The 18,579-nt window shown below is 41.8% G+C and overlaps 1 protein-coding gene across 2 annotated transcripts in view; it reads left to right on the top strand.

Annotated features, from left to right (window-relative positions):
• LOC128879706 (octopamine receptor beta-1R-like) overlaps positions 1 to 18,579 on the top strand; it is a 54,318-nt gene that overhangs the window by 22,326 nt on the left and 13,413 nt on the right. For both annotated transcript variants that reach the window (XM_054129109.1, XM_054129108.1), the window contains one exon: positions 16,214 to 16,435. In XM_054129109.1, the coding sequence (XP_053985084.1) occupies positions 16,214 to 16,435 (222 nt within the window). The remainder of the gene's footprint in view (positions 1 to 16,213; positions 16,436 to 18,579) is intronic.

Raw genomic sequence — 18,579 nt, 5'->3', positions numbered from 1 at the left:
GAGGAAGTTATGGACGTTTAAAGTTGACAAGCCAATCTTGAGTCACGATTTTGGTCAATTTCCCCAGGGTTATCATAGGGAATAAAAAAAATTTTATCCAATCATTACGAAACTCGGTATCTATAGGTTTCTTTGGGTGCTGAATCCGAATATGATGTTATTTTTCCTATAAAAAATTTTCCTGTGGTAATTTGTTTAAAATTTTACACAGTTTTTTGGCGATAACTTGAGAAATAATTTTCCTAGAATTTTGTAACTATTTTTACTGAATTTTTCTCATCGACTTCAGTGCGAATCCAGTATTAAGTTATACGAATATTAAAATATTCGTTTCTTGGCTTTTCAAATTTTGTTGGGGCCTCCTGAGGCTAAGGTTCACCCAAGTTTCTCCGTTGCTATTAAATTATTTCACCGAGTAATCCGATCCCAGATCGTGTTTACACTGTGCACTTATCGTAGACAAATTTATGCGTCTAACGAGACATTACTGTACTTCCCTTCCGTGCAAATGAACCAAGAAAATGAAGAAATGAATAGTTCGCGAATCCAGTAGAAAAGGACCGTACTGGGTCAGACCGGGGTTCCTCTCCTAATCGAACGTTGATAGTTTGCTACATATTTCTTGTACGCTTCGCGTGATAAATTCTTTTATCTACGTGCATGCAAATGTCATACCGATTATTATTCATGCTGCTCGCTCAGTCGATACACTCTGAAGGTCATCGCTGGCGGGAGAAAGTATAACACGAGAAAAGAGTTGTAACCCTCTAAGGTGAAATCGAACGAGAATTTTTCTAAGGTTTCGCCCCAATTGCAGCGGACGTTAAGCCTTGTTAAGCGCTTTTCTCTACCGACACGTGGTTACTATAGTTCCTCGTTGGCGAGGCTTCGTGCCTCGTTATGAATTCGAATTATTGTTATCCAGACGTTGGGATGAGAATGGAAAAGCTAAATATCATTCCAGTAGTTCATTACCAATAGTTGCGTCTTATTTCGATTCTGAAATTTGATGCGCAGTTGTTGAATGTAATGATTGTTCCAATAGATATTGGCATAAATTATGAACACTTTAATTATTCGGTAACATTATCGCAGAATGGAACGAGACAGGGATCATTTTTCCCAAAAGGACAAGGGCGATCGCAAAATAATATTTAACAGCGGCAACTCTCATCGAGGTTTAATAAAGGTTCGAGCCTCAAAGGTCCGATCGCGTTGCTTTGATGCGCGCGTTGGAGACGAGGCAAACTTCAGAGCGCATAATTTCGCTGTCGTCGGACTAATGGAAAAATAAAAGCGTACGCGATGATCGTCGCCGCTTAATCCTCTGCAAGGTTTCGCAACGCCGACTCGAGTAGGACGCTCCCGTTTCGCTTTTCAAATGGAGTCGGTTTTGTCCTCGCCATAATTATTGTTTTAATAATTTGTTGCTAATTGTTGAATTAATAATTCACTCTTTCATGCATATGTATAGGATATTTAGGTTTTTAATACATTATAAAGTTCAATAAATTGATTACTAAATGTGAATAGCATCAATATCATTCAAAAGAGAACTCGTACGAAAATTCGTCAACATTGAACATGTATATGTATATATCAGTAACCGATTAATATTTTTGAAAATTTCAGACGTCATTTAATGCACTCATATGTATAAAACAAACGTACAATATTAGAAAAAGCCTATTCGAAACTTTAGAAATTGCATTTTGGCCATTCGGACTACTGTGCGGCTGCCTCTGTACGTCTGACCATATACAGTCCTTTTCTACTTGCCGCACAAACTATCCTTCCCACGACTCTGAGTTAGACGTTCGTCAGCGATAACACAACGTTTTATTTTGTAAAAGAGAAGAAGAACGTCTCACCACGGATTCCTTTTGAATCCACCTATTTCTCATTCATAGTCTACCAGCTTGATCCTCTTACGGAGTTTACACTGCGAACAATCCGTCGTCTTGGAAACAGGGATACAAGTAGATCAGGGAATTAATCGTTGAAACAAGACACCGATGTAGTTCTCTCAGTTTCGTCCCCGTTACGCTTTCAGGAGGAAAGTCGAAATCCTCTTAAGAGGAGAGATTTTCATCTTACTCTATCCAGTGGTGACGCGACAGTGTCAACATAAACTTTCTTACTTCCTTCGTAGGGATTTCATAAACATTAGTCATTTTACACCGCGCCGTGAAATCGAAATCGCCGGTCTCAATCGAGTTGCTTATTTCGAGCCAGTACTGTATACGTTTTTGATTTCACTTATTGTAATTTTAGCGTTAGTTATTGCTACGCGAATGAAAAACTTTAAATAAAATGGTAAAGATAAACAAAAGGTGGGATAGTTTTTAACCCACCTAACTTAAAAGAGTTGAGAGTTTGGCGCGTCAGAATATTTACGTAAAATTATAGCGTATTTCTGAACGAGTGTCGATGTATTCACCGCGTTGTGTAATCGGGAACATAATGAAGCGCATTGTTGTGTACTTTTTATCGAAATATTGATCGTTCCATATCCCTTTCGGCAATGATTACGTCAACGTCGAGATCGTTCGGCACGAGAATCAGTTTTGTGTTTTGATGTTTGATGCCCATCTCGTATTGACAGGATGAGAACTGTGATTTAGAGGGAATTATGGCTTTGATTGATCATTCGATATGGCCAATCGAATGGAATGAAATTTTTCTTCTACCTAATGGACGCTCGATAGTCACTTCATAGTCTATGAAATTCGGTTCTGTAACACATTTTATACCTGAAAATTATAATAACGCGGTAGTTTAATTGCAGAGCTGTAAAGTAGTGATTACTTTTGTATTAATTACAATATGGAATAATTACTTTTGAATTAGAATTATGCTATACTTTAGTCTTGATTACTGAGTAATTCAATTACTTTTTAATAATTACTTGCAACTACCCGGAAAGTAATTGAAAAGTATCCTAAATCTAAAGTAGTTAAAAATACCTAAAAGTAATTAAAAAGGTAATTATAACTACTTTCTAAGCAGTTATAAGTAATTTCAAATACCATTACATACGACAGAGTAATTGTAATGGCACTGATTTAATTACTTGGTTAAAGTAATCATTACGTAATAGTAATTGAGAATTTACAACTCTGTTTAATTTTTAACCTGACAGCCGCTTATGCAACCATGCCCTTTGCAACATGTTTCGCGATACCATGGTTTCAGTTTCATTGATATTATCAATATTATCGCGTTCGAGTTTCACAAGCCTGACCGTTCAAGTTTCTGTTACGCAAACCTGTTCATTATTGCACGAGCAACATTACCAAGGAAGATTAACGTTATCCTTGAAAGGGTCCATTTTCGTCCTCAGATGGAGGGTAGAAGCAGAGGGTTGTCGTAACCGACACTCTGGCTCTCGATGAGCCAAACTATCCTCATAAGGAAGCTGGATCGTTACGAAGTTTGTCCTCGGGTTCGTTTTGAATAAGCCGAGGAGGTGATTACGAGGGATACATTGTTAATCAAGGTGGAAAATATAGTTTTAATTAAGCAGGCTCGTGGAACAATCGAAAATATTCTGGAACACTTTGAATAGAAAAAATTGAGCGTCTTTAACGCACTTAAAGCCATACATAGAATATGTTTCAGAAGCAATGCTTTTATTATTTTACAATTGTGAAAAATAATAAACGCATTGCTTCTGAAAGATATTCTATGTACAACTTTAAGTGCGTTAAAGGCGTTCAATTTTTTCTATTCCAGGTGATCTAGAATATTTTTACAATTGAAAAATAATGAAAACATCGCTTCTGAAAGATATTCTATGTACGGCTTTAAATGCGTTAAAACTTGCCTGCCACCGATATAGCTCCCACTGGTGGGGACGGTTTCTGTGCATTTATCGTAGAGAAATTTGTGCATTTAAGGAGACTTTACTATATGCCCATCCTGAAATCCTCTCACAGCATGTAGACCCCTTGCACCGCAACGGAAATAAATTTAGTAGACATACAGCGATGTCATATAAAGCGATGACGTCACCCAGCCTTTCACTTTTCGTTACACTTTCGCGTCACATTTTGTCGCGAAGAACCTCCGGTGAAACATATTCTATGTTAAAAAGGTGAATGTCAGTGGAAGACGAGGTCAGAAATGTCTCTAGTGTTTTTATCACCCTTTTTCTATTTTCCCTTTCTCGGCATCCATTATTTGTCATTGTGACATGTTTTTCTTTTCGACGCCGTTGATATCTGGCGGTGACATCATTTCTTCCTTTCCCTTTCTTGCCGCCGTTAATCATCGCCGTGACATTGCTATACAATTTCCCTTTTTTTGTTCTCGCTTGTCTCCTTGCAATTAAATTTATTTCCGTTACGGTGCAAGGGGTCCACATGTTGTGGCAGGATTTCGGGATGGACATACAGTAAAGTCTTTTTGAATGCATAAATTTCTCTACGATAGATGCACAGAAACCGTCAGAAAAGACTGGATAAATGCAAGAAAAAAGACACCCAAATACTGCATTTATCCAGTCGAGGTTTTTATTCTGTGTTTACATTTTAATACTGTTTGCAGTATCTCTTACTTTTCATCTTTTGGGGCCCGCGGCCCCCCCCCCCCCCCTGGCTCGGGTACCTCGGGGTTGCTAAGCCCGTACTGTAGCTACAAACGCTACAGCCCCTGTGGGCGGGAATAGTCTTGTCATCTTGCATTTATCCAGTCAATCCTGTCTCGCACTTATCCAGTCTTCACTGTATACGAACTCTACGATAAACGCACAAGTTTAGTCCCGAGTTTGTGCATTTAAGGAGACTGTACTGTAGATTAATATGAATCTCTACTAAAAATGACATTATTCGAAACGATCGACTCCCACAGTTGATCAGTTTGAGTTCCATCGACTCAAACAGTTGCTGGAATTCTTACAAAACAAAGTGTGCCGTTCGCGATCGGCGAGCGATAATGATCGTGTGCCGCCAAAAGAATGCCGACCAGTTAATTCTTACAAAGCTATGGTCACCGACGCGAGTAGTAATGGCGTCGCACGACTGACGCCACAATCATGGAACGCGAAAGTGTCGCGTTGTTCTCGGTTTCGATCGATACGCCGTCTTCCCATTGACTCACTTTTCAAATTCGAATCGTGGAATTTTAATGTCTCGCTATCTTTCGGGTTATATCGGTCGACAGAGGCGCGGAATTACGTGTCGCTGCCAAGGACATTAATCAATTTTTCACTCGCAGTGTGAGATCTAGGCTCGGCTGAATTTTGCATAACGCATTTGCATATTATTTATTATGAATGGAAATCTCTCGCGATTCTGCCGTGCCGGCTCGCAATTTTCACGACATTTCACGAATGCTAATACCTTATCAACACTGTTGCTACTGTGACATTGTTAATTAAAAGGGACCCAGTTCGAAGCGTGCTGTTAACGAATATAAAGTTCCTGGTACTACCTGGAAATCAGAGGTGTCCACTATTTCAGCAAATTTTCATTCGAGTGATTACGTAAATGAGAAATTTCACGTTACTTGAACGAATAGATAATTGCATATCATTTGTGTTAGAATTTATATATATATATATATATATATATATTAGCGTTTTATAATGCGAAAAGGAAGATGTGTACGTGTGTTATCGATGTAAATACTTAAAGCGAGCAATTAGTCGCCGAGTGAATTCCTCTCGATTCGTGTAATTCTAATCCAGGTCGTTTATAACAGCGTTTCCGGGACATGTTTTCGGGGGACTTTGTTTTCGCGCTAGTTTCCCATTTCCGCTACGGTAGATGTAATTATGAGACGCGGAGGATGTGCAACAGGAAGCGGAGGATGGGCTTGCAGCGTCAGCTGCAGCGCTAGCGTGAGACGGTTATTGCCCTCTCGATAACCAGGATTTTTATTCGCGTATGACGCTCTCGTGCCTAAACGCGTCAGTAAACGGAAACTGTGGATTAAAGTGGCACACGATAAAGAGAAAGAGGAAAACATCGTCTGTATATACGTGTCTGACCACGCACTGTCCGTATCTACTTATGCATCAGCTCACAGTGGTTCGGATGGCTAAAATCGCGATCAAAATTAGAAACAGGTTTTGGATCTTCATGAAATTTGATATTTTTCAGTTACTTGGGCCGCAAATTACGAATCTGATATCGGAATTTTAAAATTCAAAATGGCGAATTCAATATGGCCGACATGTATATTAAAGAATTATTAGATTTTCATGAAACTTGGTATTTTTGAGTGTCGGTTAGTTTAGAGACAACCTCGACAGTGAATGTGGCTGCCTCCCTGAACCTTCGTAGAGTCAGAGTAAAATTTATTTAATTAAAACTGTGGTATTTTATTGTATTGCTTCCACCCATAATCCAACAATCCGAAACTCCGATCGATGACGTATCGTGGGAACTGATTACGCGTTAACACGTCGAAGAAGAAAAATCGTATTAAAAATACAAGGGTGACACTTTCCACGTTAATGAACGCGTTGCAGTAATGTCACAGATCGGCGGTTCATCGATTTGCACGGGACGTAATCGTCGGGACCATCGAGAATGCAATTACTCGCGTGTAACGCCGCTGATAGCAAGGACACCGGATTGACGCAATAGTCTGTCGATATATTTATCCGCCGCGGGGATATTTTTAAACACTTCATTCACCGTCACTTGCTACGCTAATCCAATCGTTTGGACAGCACTGGTCGAACGTTTGCTCGCGGAACGTTTCGGTGAGGGTACGACCTCCAGATTAAAATCCGATCGAATAATTCTTCGAATAAAAATTCGCCAAAATAATTCTCCGTGCTGGAATCTGTTTAAAAAATTATTTCGACGCGAGTTCATTGGGAAACTCGTTCCGATAATAATGTACGAAACGCTATCGAACAATAGCATTCGTTTCCAATTTCCTCACGGAATTTGCATCGCGCAACCTCGACTACGCACCTTCGGCGGAAACTTTTCGATTCAAAATGGCAATAAAAGCCGTGAGAAAAAGCTCGGGCTTTTTCAGGCGCGAGAATAACGAGGGACTGAGGTCCACGCAATGGCGCACGTCGATATGTAGGTTAATTAGGCCGTGCCATTGCGAGGCCCGATTTCGCAAGCGGAGGCCGTCCAAAGAACAATAAGGGACGCCTATCAAACACTTCCAAGAAGCACCTTAATTTCTCTCGTGTCTTTAATATTTCCTTTATCGTCATTTGTAACTGTTGCTCAACTGTTGTCGCGTCATGTCTGTACGCGATGCCTGGTTTTCATAATGTCAAGCAACGTACGAACGTGTAATATTGAAAGGGAGGTACGAGGAATGCCTGGAATGGAAGCTGGATGTCTACTACGCAAATAAGCATCCGTCAGTAATGTAAATAACTGTACGATACAGTGGCTGTTCCGCTTATTTACATTTTTCTATTAACACGTTCGTCGCCACGTCACCTATACAGAGTGTCAATTCTACAACAAGTTTCCACCAAAAAATTACCCTTAGACGTTTTCATTGTGACGCCTTATTTTCGAGTATTTTCACTTTTAATTTTTGTTCTGCGCTCTTTAAACGGCCATAACTCCGCCAACTTACAGCGCAAAGTAAAAACTAAGTATACCATTCGAAAGAGCGTTAAATTTCCCATGTCCTTGCTGTAAAACCAAAATTTATTACGTAGATTTAATGAATGAAAAATTAGGTCAAACTAGATCGGCAGGTCTCGAACAAAGGCGCAGTGCAACCTTGATATTACATTAACTCTGACAAAAACGTTATGGAAAACGAAGTAAAGGAACACTTCGCTCAGCGTTTCCTTCTTATTCGATAAAAAAAATAACAATAAAAAAAAAGAGTCTCTTCCGACCGCGCCACGAATTACACTCGACTCTGTCTATCGATGGAATTAAATCGTACCCTCCGGTTGTTTGAGCTGAAAGCGTTTCCCTGTTTCACGCAGTGGATCGCAGACACGCTCGCGAATTGTCGATCATCGCTGCGGTCGAAGTAAACATTTCTGTACTTTTTATATTCCACGAAAGTAAACATTTGTATATTCCACCGCGTTACCTGCGATCGCGCTGTATTGAATTTTCTAAGAATGGCTGACGTCGCGAGGAAATTCGAACCGATTCCCCACGTAGAAATGAAAAATTCCCTCCATGCATCAGCGTTCGTCGATCGACGGATTCGCTGCACGCACGGTGGGTTTGGCGCATGCATAATGTACACAAGCGTTGCACATCGTGGATCACTGAGTAACGTGCTGGATTAGTCAACTTTATCGACAGAAATGTCACGAACGCCGCGGAATTATTGTTGCGTTCGGTGAGCGCCAAACGATCCGAGCCGAGCTAGTGGTTTTCTTTCGATCGACGCGGTGGGATTTGCTCCGAGATAAATGAAACGTTCCGTGTAATTAGCGATGCAGTATTGTCTCGAGATGAGCCACTCTTAAAGCAGACTTTACCGCGAAATAAATACAGGGTGTTTAAAAATGTTAGAGGTCCTTGAAAAGGGTAGTTCGGGGGGTGATTTGAAATAACTATTTCCTTAGCAAAAATGTTGTCCGAGGCTTCGTTCAGGACATATTAAGTAGCGAGTATGCTGGTGGAGCGGTCGCAGTAGTATAGGCTATGCGCTAGTCGGCCGCAGTAGTATAAGCTCCACTCCACCGGCGTACTCGCGCTCTGATTAGTCGAGGTTTTCTGTTAATATCTCCTCAACGAAGTCTCGGAAAACATTTTCGCTAAGGAAAAAGTTGCTTCAAATCACCCCCCCGAACCACCCCTTTCAAGGACCCCTATTCTGTTTCACACACAGAGCCGCTCAGCCGTCTTGACATTTGTGATAAATGTCCGAATTTGATTTTAATTTATCTATACCTTACTGGAGCGTTTCTGACTGCACCATTTGCGTATCATTTAGTGATAATCCAGTGCCTTGGTCGTCGTACTCGAGGGTTTTATCACCGCGTGGTGTGGTAAGTAAAAGCTGTTCCGAAAAATCAAGACGGCTGAGCGGCTCTGTGTGTGAAACAGAACAACCTCCAACATTTTTGGGACACCCTGTATATTTTACGCAGAGTCCCGCTCGTCAGGATTGTCTCCTTAGCTCCGAGGACACGCCTCCGGTTCACGACACCACTTTTTAACCATCACGTTCTCGACGTTTGTTCAGTGGCTAAGGCAAACAGTTCATCCCTCGAGCGACGTCTCCGTTAATCACCTCTTTAATCTTTCTTTACCGCGGGATCTCTTGAGCTCTTCGCGGCTTAGAGAACAGCCCTGCGTTCGGCGTAATTAGCAGCGCGGGGGTGTCTTCTTCGTGAATTTCATTCCGCGTTTCGTGGAACTGGAGGCTGACCTCTCAGCCGGTCGAGACGGTTCTTTTAGCAGTGGGGAAGCTCTCGAGGAAGGCCCAGGTTTGAAATTTCTGGTCGGCCTCTCGTCTCTCTGAGACGATTCTTTTAGCGGGTCGGGATCGAACTCGTATTATCTAGCTTTGGCCTTAATCCAGCGGATTATTGCTAACATCATCCTTCTCGTCCCGGCATTGGCTTCGACTGCGCCGCAGCCGTCGTTGCTCTGCCTTTTTCGCGAAAACTAGTCAGGAATTATTGGGAGATCTGATTGCAGACAGGATCGTCGATGCTCGCGTCAGCTTCCGCCGACGAGTTGGACTATAGGTGGTTGGTTGAATTAGGTCCTCGTTCAGGTTGTCGCACGAATACTTTCGACGCCTTGTTTTGGCTTTGTGAGATGATTTCCGGATGGATATAGATTAATATGAATTTCTATTAAAAATGACTGTATTCGGAACGACCGATTCCCACAAAATTTGCCGGGCGACTGACTACAATCATACTTGTCGTACGACTGGATAAATGATGACAAGATGACTATCTCCACCACTGCGAGGGGATTATCTCGAACCTCTTTCTCTTTCACTCTCTGTACTTTTCTACGTTCGACGTTCTATTTGCAGCATTTAAACTAAACCCTTTACGAAAACGCGACGCCTACCGATTGATTTAGTACGTTAAATCCCACTCGAGTCCGGAGGTTCGAGGATTCTATTCGAATTCCTGGAAGCTAATCCCTACAAGTACTAATTGGATCTATCTAACCGGCGCGGGTGTGTTGGGAAATTCAAAGTAAGTTTTTTACTCCAAGTTCAGCACTCCCACTCGACCTGGCAACTAATCTGACTTCCGAAGTTTGCGGGTTGCCGTAGACTCGAAGGTTCTCGTAATGTCGATTGAATTGATTTTGAAAGTTTAAGGGTTTGCACCTGAGGTGTTCGAGTTCTGAGCAAGTTTGAGAGCTCTTCGGGATCCGTGGCGCGTCGAATTTTTAGCCACCTTCGACTTTCAAAGAAACCGAAGGTCCTTTCGTTAGTGGTGGACTGCATCTCTCGTAGCTCGGTTGCTATATAAAGACACCGAAGTCGATGCGTTGCTAACTAGACAGTTTTCCAATGATTTTCGGAAATTATAGTGTTCCCTTAATTTTTACAAGGAGGTCACATCTTCAATCATTCAACAACGTTATTCTGTCTGACCGTAGACGTGTTCTTACTACTTTCCCCCTTATTAGCGTTACCATTTTCTTGCAACGGTAACAGGTACAAAATTTCTGTTGGCGGTACAAATTGGTATAAATTCATCACTAAATGTATCCGCTTTGATTTTTTCATCTACATTAATTTTAACAATTTCAATAGCTTAATATTAAGCCACGATTTTTTAAAAAATGCCTTAGGTACAAAATTATTATTTCTGGTAGAAATTAGTACAAAATAAATACTAAATATTCCCCTAACTCCGATATGATTCTGCTGATTTGGTCCTGCCAGTTTAAGTATGCTCGATAACATCGCGAGGAATGTTGTTATCGTTGCAGTCAAGGTTGATCTATATAAAGAACTGTTCCGTCCATTTATAGGATAATCGGTAATGCTCGCGGAAAATGTATCGCATCGGCATAGCGTCGATATAGACTGCCGGAACGCGGTGCTGGAAATTCCATTGCGGCCGGTAAATTTTCAATAGGATCGGTGAACTGGGAAATCTTCAGCCGCCCAGAAATTTTATTTATACATTACGCGCGGTAACGTAACTCACCGATCGAAACCGTGCATCGGTTTGGAACACGTTCGCGTTGAATTTCTTCCATACCGCTGTTTACCCTTCGCATCAATTTCTTTCTACGAAAATCATTTTCAATTCGGAGCGAGGTGACTTAGGAGTACTTTGTTTTTCTATCGCTGGCGATAGAATCGAACCGATATTTGCGAAATCAATTGCTGCGGTAAGCGAGCGAGCGCACAGGAAAAAGCAGCGCGTTAGAGATTGATCGATACGTAAGCGGCAAGTAGTAAGAACCCGTCTGCGGTCAGACAGAATAACGTTGTTGAATGATTGAAGATGTATTATTAATTTACGCGTCGGTGTATCGCGGGGGAATTATTGTCTTCACTTCCACTAGGCTCGTGTTTCAATGGAAATCGTTCGATAATTCTTAGAACGACGAAGGGAATATCAATTACCCCGCGGATAGGGTTTCCATTATAGGAGGAAGCAATCGGCGGAAAATGAAATTTATATTCCTCCTGTAATGAAAGTCATCCTTGAAACGAACCGCATTTTGCGAAACAGTGCTCCGATTTTCTTCGTTTCTTTCAGCGGAATCTCCGTCGAATCCACTTTTCAACTTCGCTGCCACTTTTTTCGCTTTCTTATCGGGTGAATTTTTCAGTAGTTGTTCGAATACTTTACAAGAACCGGAACGTGATCTTTATACATCATTTCAGCGTTTAGCAGCAACCGAGAGACGAAATGCAATTTTTCAAAACTCGATAGCCGGGAAACACTTTGTGTTTTTAACGCGGAAACTTGATTACGTCGGAGGAACTTCCACCCCCAGAAAAAAAAAAGAATAAAATTAGTTGGAGAGCTGTTTTCCTTCGCGTTGAATCGATAAAAATTGTTGACGTTCTGGATGTAACCTAACGCTACGAAAAAAAAGGATGCTATGAAAAATCGAAAAGAAGCCTTCAACGATATTGCCGGCTCTCACCTCGGTCCGTGATCCTTTAACGACGGGTGTTCGAGTTCCACGACCCAGTTGGAAAAATGGTTGCATCGAGAAAATCGTGCAAATACCGTTGGCTGGGATGGCCCAGAGACTGAAAATAAGTAATCAAATCCACCGCGGAGGATCGTAACGGTGCCACCGCATATTTTCTCTGTCTCGGTTCCCTTTGTTTCGCTCGAGGCACAGTGGTTCAAATAACCTGAAAACCCAGACGAAATTCAAATTTAAAAATTTTACATAGGACAAAAAGTTTTTGTTGCTCAAAGTAGTCAGATATCTGAAGAATACCAATATTGTTTTTTTTTTCATTGATGCATTCATAAAGCAGTGTGCTTTGTTGAAAGTTACATGTTTTTATGGTACAGTAATGTCTCGTTAGACGCACAAACTCGGGACTGACCTTGTGCAGTTATCGTAGATTTTGTATATTCTTTGATGTTTGCCGACGCATTTGGCATACAAGTCGGCCATATTGGATCCGGCATTTGGATTTTAAAAATTTTGATTACAGATTCGTAATTTGTGGACCAAATAATTCATACATACAAGGATTCACGAAGATCCGAAAACTCTTTCTAATTTTGGCCGCGATTTTTAGTCATCGGGAATAGCCGATGCATAAGTAGATACGGTCAGTGCGTGGTCAGACGCGTATATACAGACGATGTTTTTTCTTTTTCTCTTTATCGAGTGCCATTTTAATCCACAGTTTCCGTTCACGAACGCGTTTAGGCTATAGAGCATCGTTAGCGAATAAAACTCCTGGTTTCATACACATCAGAACATTCCTTATATTTCGTCCGGGTTTTCGGGTCATTCGAACCACTGTTAACGTTCCCCTGTTTCGATGCCAATTTTTGTACGCTTTTTTTCACTCCGTTGGTGGCCAACTCTCGACGTTGTACAGGTCCACCGCGAGTACCGAATTGCGCTCTCGGTTCTCGTATAAACCACGCCCAGTAACAGTTTTTCAAACGTCCAGCGAGCCTGTGTTTCGCGCTCGCGAGATCAACGCTACGGGGATGTTGTTGCGTATGTAGAATACCGTGATAAAGGCGGAATGGCTTTTGAAACGGGTAGCGGCCGCCGTCGGCTGAAATCAAAGGGGCACACACACGTGCGCGTATCTTTTTCGTTTATGAGACTAATTGTAAGTGGCGAAGGCCAAAAATACTGTGGTCGGAGAGGGAGTCATTATAGCGTATACTCCTCGGCGAGGAATGTCCACCGGACACATAAATTCATCCCTTCCTGTCAATCCCTTGGTTTCTATCACACCCTTTTCCGAACAATACTCCTATTCTGTGTTTACATTTGGCTCGAGTCGAGCGTCGAACGTGGAAAAGGACAGAGAGTGAAAGAGAAAGAGGTCCGAAGAAAAAAAGCAGTCGGCAGAAGCGTATCGATGAGACAATAGAATACAGTCTCACCGGTATCTTGGTCAGTGGTGGAGATAGTCATTTTGCACTTATTCAGTCAATCCTGTCTTGCACTTATCCAGTCTTTACTGTAGACCCTTTTCCAGACAAAAGCGTCAAAGATTTTCCAAACAGATACACATCCCTTCTTTGAGCAAAACATGTCCTTCTCAATTAGAAAACAGCGGTTCTGTTTTGTAAAACACATACTATACCATTAAATACATACTTAGGAAACTCTGTTGTATTTATTTACTAAATAAATAATTCAACAGTTTCGAAGAAAAAAAGTGCGACTTACAGTCCGTGAATTACGGTATACATTAAAATCCATGTATCACAAACCGACTAATACTTTTATTCCGTCTAATCCGTCGATCCCGTATCCCACATGTATTTAAATTGGAACGCGAGAAAGTGGAGGCCGACGTGCGGTCGATGACATACATTTTCGTTCCAATTTTTCTTGCGACACTCGAGTGGAAAATCCGTAGAAAACGATTCGACGTCGTTTGGTCGGACGCCAGTGATCGGCCCACGCTACTGCGAACATTTTTAGTCAATTGCGGGAAACGATAACCATTCGAATACACAGAGGTTCTACATCGGTTACGTGGAAACGTTTCTACTTGGAAATTTAAATATTCATACGTGTCGCGTTTCACGCTGGAATGGCCCCCTAACCTAGAACCGACCTTTCTCTCTTCCGCGCATTGCCACCGATTTACCACCACCTCGTCGAGTTGTCAAAAGCTAGGAAAAGCAGAATGGACCAGGTTCTCGAGATGTTGATCCGCTCGATCGAACCACGTCTGCCTAGCTAGTCCCCCCACTTACATAAAACTTAAGTTAAAAAATTGCATAATAATGCGCTATTTACGCGCTCTTCAAATCCGTAAAACAAAAAATTTTGCGCCCGCTCCGTTTAATGGTAGAAAATTTTTTCCGATGGGATCGGAAACGACGTCACCGACTTTCCCAGAGGCCCGGCTACTTTAGACACAGATGGCTCTTCAGAGATCTCTACCCCGATTTATAAACGCCTTTGGCGGAGGAGAGGAGGGGGTTGATTTCTATCCCGAAAGTGCGACCGAAACGAGATCTGTCTTCCAAGATGGCCGAGTCCACCCCCCCCCCGTCCCCTTCAAAAGAAAAATTAAATCTGCGGTCGCTTCTCGACGGCTCGGCTTTCAATTCCACTTCAAAGGAAATCCCTTTTCTCTACGATCCGATGGATACCCGACGAGAATCGGGGTATCTCGCTACATAGACGGCCTTTCATCGTCAAAGCAAGGATTGTTTTATCACGCTTCCCGACCCCCCTCACGCTCCCCCGATCCAATGCCTTGGCTTAGTGATTTTCGAGCGCCTCGTTGATTTGCAAGATGCTCCAAGTTCAACCGTGCGGAGAAGAAAGTTTCCACGTGCAACGCGAGAATGCGAATAGCGCGGTACCGGAAGCTTTCGTCGCTGCTGTAATCTCGATGCTGTAATCGTGGAGCATTCTTATTTCAGCTACGGGTACCATTTAGTTACTTTTGAGATTGAATTTCGGTGTTCCGATGAAATAATGGTAACAGCTCGACATAACGGACTTTGGATATAACGTAAAAAAAATCCGGTCAATTGTAAACAAAATTAAAAACGTCCTGTTAATATTATGTATACTGTAAGAGTTCGCTGGTCGGCATTGCTCGGCGGCGTCACACGAGTTAGTTGCCAGGCGGATTTGGCAAGAGCAAGTCGCCCGCCGATGAAATAGAATTTTGTTTCTGTTTTGTATTTTTTATTTATATCGAAGTACAGTGTATTTTCAAGAAAAAGATTTTTGATTTATTTTAAACCTATTTTTATATAACGGACTTTCAGCTTCGACGGACACCCCCTATCCCCGATTAGTCCTTTATATCGAGGTTTTACTGTAACGAATACAAATGGCTTCCAAAAAGGAGTTGCGGAACGAGCAGGCTCCATAAGTGAAAAAGGAAGGTATTAGTCAGACATCTGTCTGTACCAGCATTGGTATATGATAGATACATACGCAACTGTCAATTTTAACTTCATCGAGTGTAATTAAAATCTCTACACCTTGAAGTACGTATCCACGTCGAAGTTTGTAATTGATTTCAGAAAATAAAGAGAGGACGTTCTTTTAAATTATAAGATTCAGTCACAGAGGGTACTCAGAACTTTCGCGTTTTAAATAAATTTCCTGTTCTAAAGTCAACGGGAATTAAACTCACTTCGCCCCATATCCCCCCCCCCCCTCTATCTCTCTCTCTCTCTCTTGTAAGCAGCGCATGATTGCTGCTTCTTTTTCGATCAGCTCCCAAGTTTCTTAGTTGGAAGAGAAAAAGAAGACAACGCAGGACTTCTATTGCGAGGAAACGCGATTTAACACCACGGACTACCGCGAAAGCAATCGTGGTAACTTTTATTAGCTTTTTGTAGAATTACTTTTACATCCCGTTCGAGAACTTTCGACTTCGACTCGAATCTTTCCTCGATTTTATCCGTTGGAAGCTTCCCTGTCTCTACGTGCCCGTGAGGGGTTCGTACCTTTCACGAGTCCCTTTAAGGACTCTTAACGAAGCCTGAGCATCGAATTACGATGCAATTCCTGACTCGTCGAGCGACGTCGCATCTATTCTTCTTTCACGTTTTGCAATTTAATATTCTCCAGTGTTTTCCATAGAATTTACGTTAAAGTCCCGCGACGTTCTGTTACAGAAGCAAAGTGGCCACGGCGCTTTTGAACAAGCACCTGCAGATCAACGGGATCTCCGCCGGTTTGACGACGCTTCCGACAGTGGATCAATCGTCGACGAACCCACAGGTGGAGGATCCACCGATCACGAGCAGCAGCAAAATGAGGAGGGAACGAAAGGCTGCCAGGACACTGGGGATTATCATGTCAGCGTTCCTGGCATGTTGGCTTCCTTTCTTCCTCTGGTAAATATCCTACGTCCGCTGTATCAATTTTTCGAGCCGTTATACCGCCCGGAAGAGCTCGATTAAAATTTCAATACGTTGTATTAAACGAAGGAAATGAGTACTTGAAGTTTACGTAACCCAAAAGTACTTCGAAACTAGTTTCATCAAATCAGCGAAAACGCGGTGCGCTTTGGTGCACCGGCCAACGATATCTGCTGCCCCAAATTTCTTAAAGTTTTCCTTGAAGATTGCCTCGGAAGTAATTATATACAGTCGGTTCCATAAATATTCGTACAATCTATGTCTATTGAAGGAATTTGTAGAAATTAAATGGTAGGTTTGATTTCTCCAAATAAATCCTTCATTATAAATATGTATACAGAAATGGGATTTCTTTAACTCAAATTTTACCGCAATTCGCGATACAGCTAGGAAGTACAGCTTGTTCTACTTGCAAGCAACACCCTGCATATGCACATGTGTACAGTTTATTAATATAGATACTTCTAACGAAAAATTAATTCGGAAACGTTTAACCCACTATTTAATTTAGCCAAATTTCTTCAATAGATATTAGAGGTACTGACTCTACGTATTAATTCGTGAATTAAATTTTGAGATAAGATGTCGAAGTACCAATTAAACCTTCCCGCTCGAACGATACGGCCTCTACGAGAAACGAGTTCCAAGTGGCGAGAAGACTATTTTTCCAGTAGCAGTGGTTTACCTCCGAATTCGTATCTTGAACGAAACGTTTGGAAATTGATAGGTATCGGTATCAGCGGCTCGCGCGTATGATCTCGTTGCTACCCGATGTTCCCAGCTCCTCTGTCACCGGAAAGCCGAAAGTCGAGGGTGAAAAAGTAGGTCCTCCCCCTCGAACAGAATTTCGATGGGCCAGCCTCCGTTGCTCGAGAGCACTATCGATACCGTCGGCTGCATCCCGAAATTTCTAAGGGTTCGCTAGGGCTGCCGAGGGATGTTCGGGGGTGAAGAGGGTTTGCTCAGGGCCCGATCGATACCGTCTCGCGGAAAAAGAAGCCACCCCTGCCGCTACGATCTCGAGTGGTTTGCACAGGACTCGACGTACGGATACACTTGTGCACGACGTTCGAGGCTTGTTTCGAGATATCGCAGCTGCAGGTGCGCGACACCACTTTTATTCTCGCGATAGCGCCCCGAAGCCCCACTTAATATCCGACGTTAACCTCGGTTAAATCGATTAAATCGGTGTTAAGGGGGGCACCGCACATTCTTCGAAAAAAGAAAAGAATCGAATTTTTGTTTAATTTGTTTGATTAAAATTCGACCTTTTCCGGATCTATCGATGCTAATTTCATAATTTTTCGATAGTTGGGAATGGCAAATAGAAAATTTTCACGTGATTTTTGACGGTAGTCAAGGCCAGCCTGTACAAAGTTTTTTTGAATAGAAAAACATTTACTTTAAACGATGATGTTAAAAAGCACCCCGGACAGCTTTTGTCGAATAAAGATCAAAACGTTTCCTGACAAAATCGTACTTTTTTGTCATTTCGTACCAATTACTCATGGTACAGTTTACCTATCGAATCCGGACAAATTTTTGTTTACGCAGAATCGCTTCATCTACAAAACAGTGAAGGTGGATTGTCCAAATTGTACTTAGTTAAAGAAATAAAAAATAAAAAGAGGGTGAAGAAAACACCAGCAAAATTCTTTTTTTGAGAATGTTTTACGAAAAACAACTCACTGCTGTTTCATAGTTTAGAATATGTAAAACAACCTAAGAAATGGTTGGATACGATCTAGATTTATACTATCTGGGTGGTCCCTAAACGACATATCAGAGAAGCAAGTTTACAGTATTTTATGGAATGTTTGTCAAAAAAATTGTCTAACATGACTGGCCTAATATTAAAAGACCGTCTCTGATAAAGAGAAACGATTCTATTTTTGACACTCTCTACCTTCGTTTCAACCTGAATTCCGCGGTTGAATCTTTCACAGAAACGTTTATTTTATTTAGCAAGTTTAGCTCGCTCGCCATGGTTGGATCGGTTGGAAGGTTGAAACATTCCATTCTTCCACGACTCTTTCGATAAATCCTTCGAGAAATGAGGGTTCCACTTTACCAAGAGAGTATTTTACCTTACTGATCCGACAACCTTTCCTCGCCTACGC

Source organism: Hylaeus volcanicus, chromosome 7, assembly GCF_026283585.1.
Source record: "Hylaeus volcanicus isolate JK05 chromosome 7, UHH_iyHylVolc1.0_haploid, whole genome shotgun sequence".
Taxonomy (NCBI): Eukaryota; Metazoa; Arthropoda; class Insecta; order Hymenoptera; family Colletidae; genus Hylaeus; species Hylaeus volcanicus.
The sequence above is the reverse complement of the archived record's forward strand: the minus strand, read 5'-3'. Positions and strand labels throughout refer to the sequence as shown.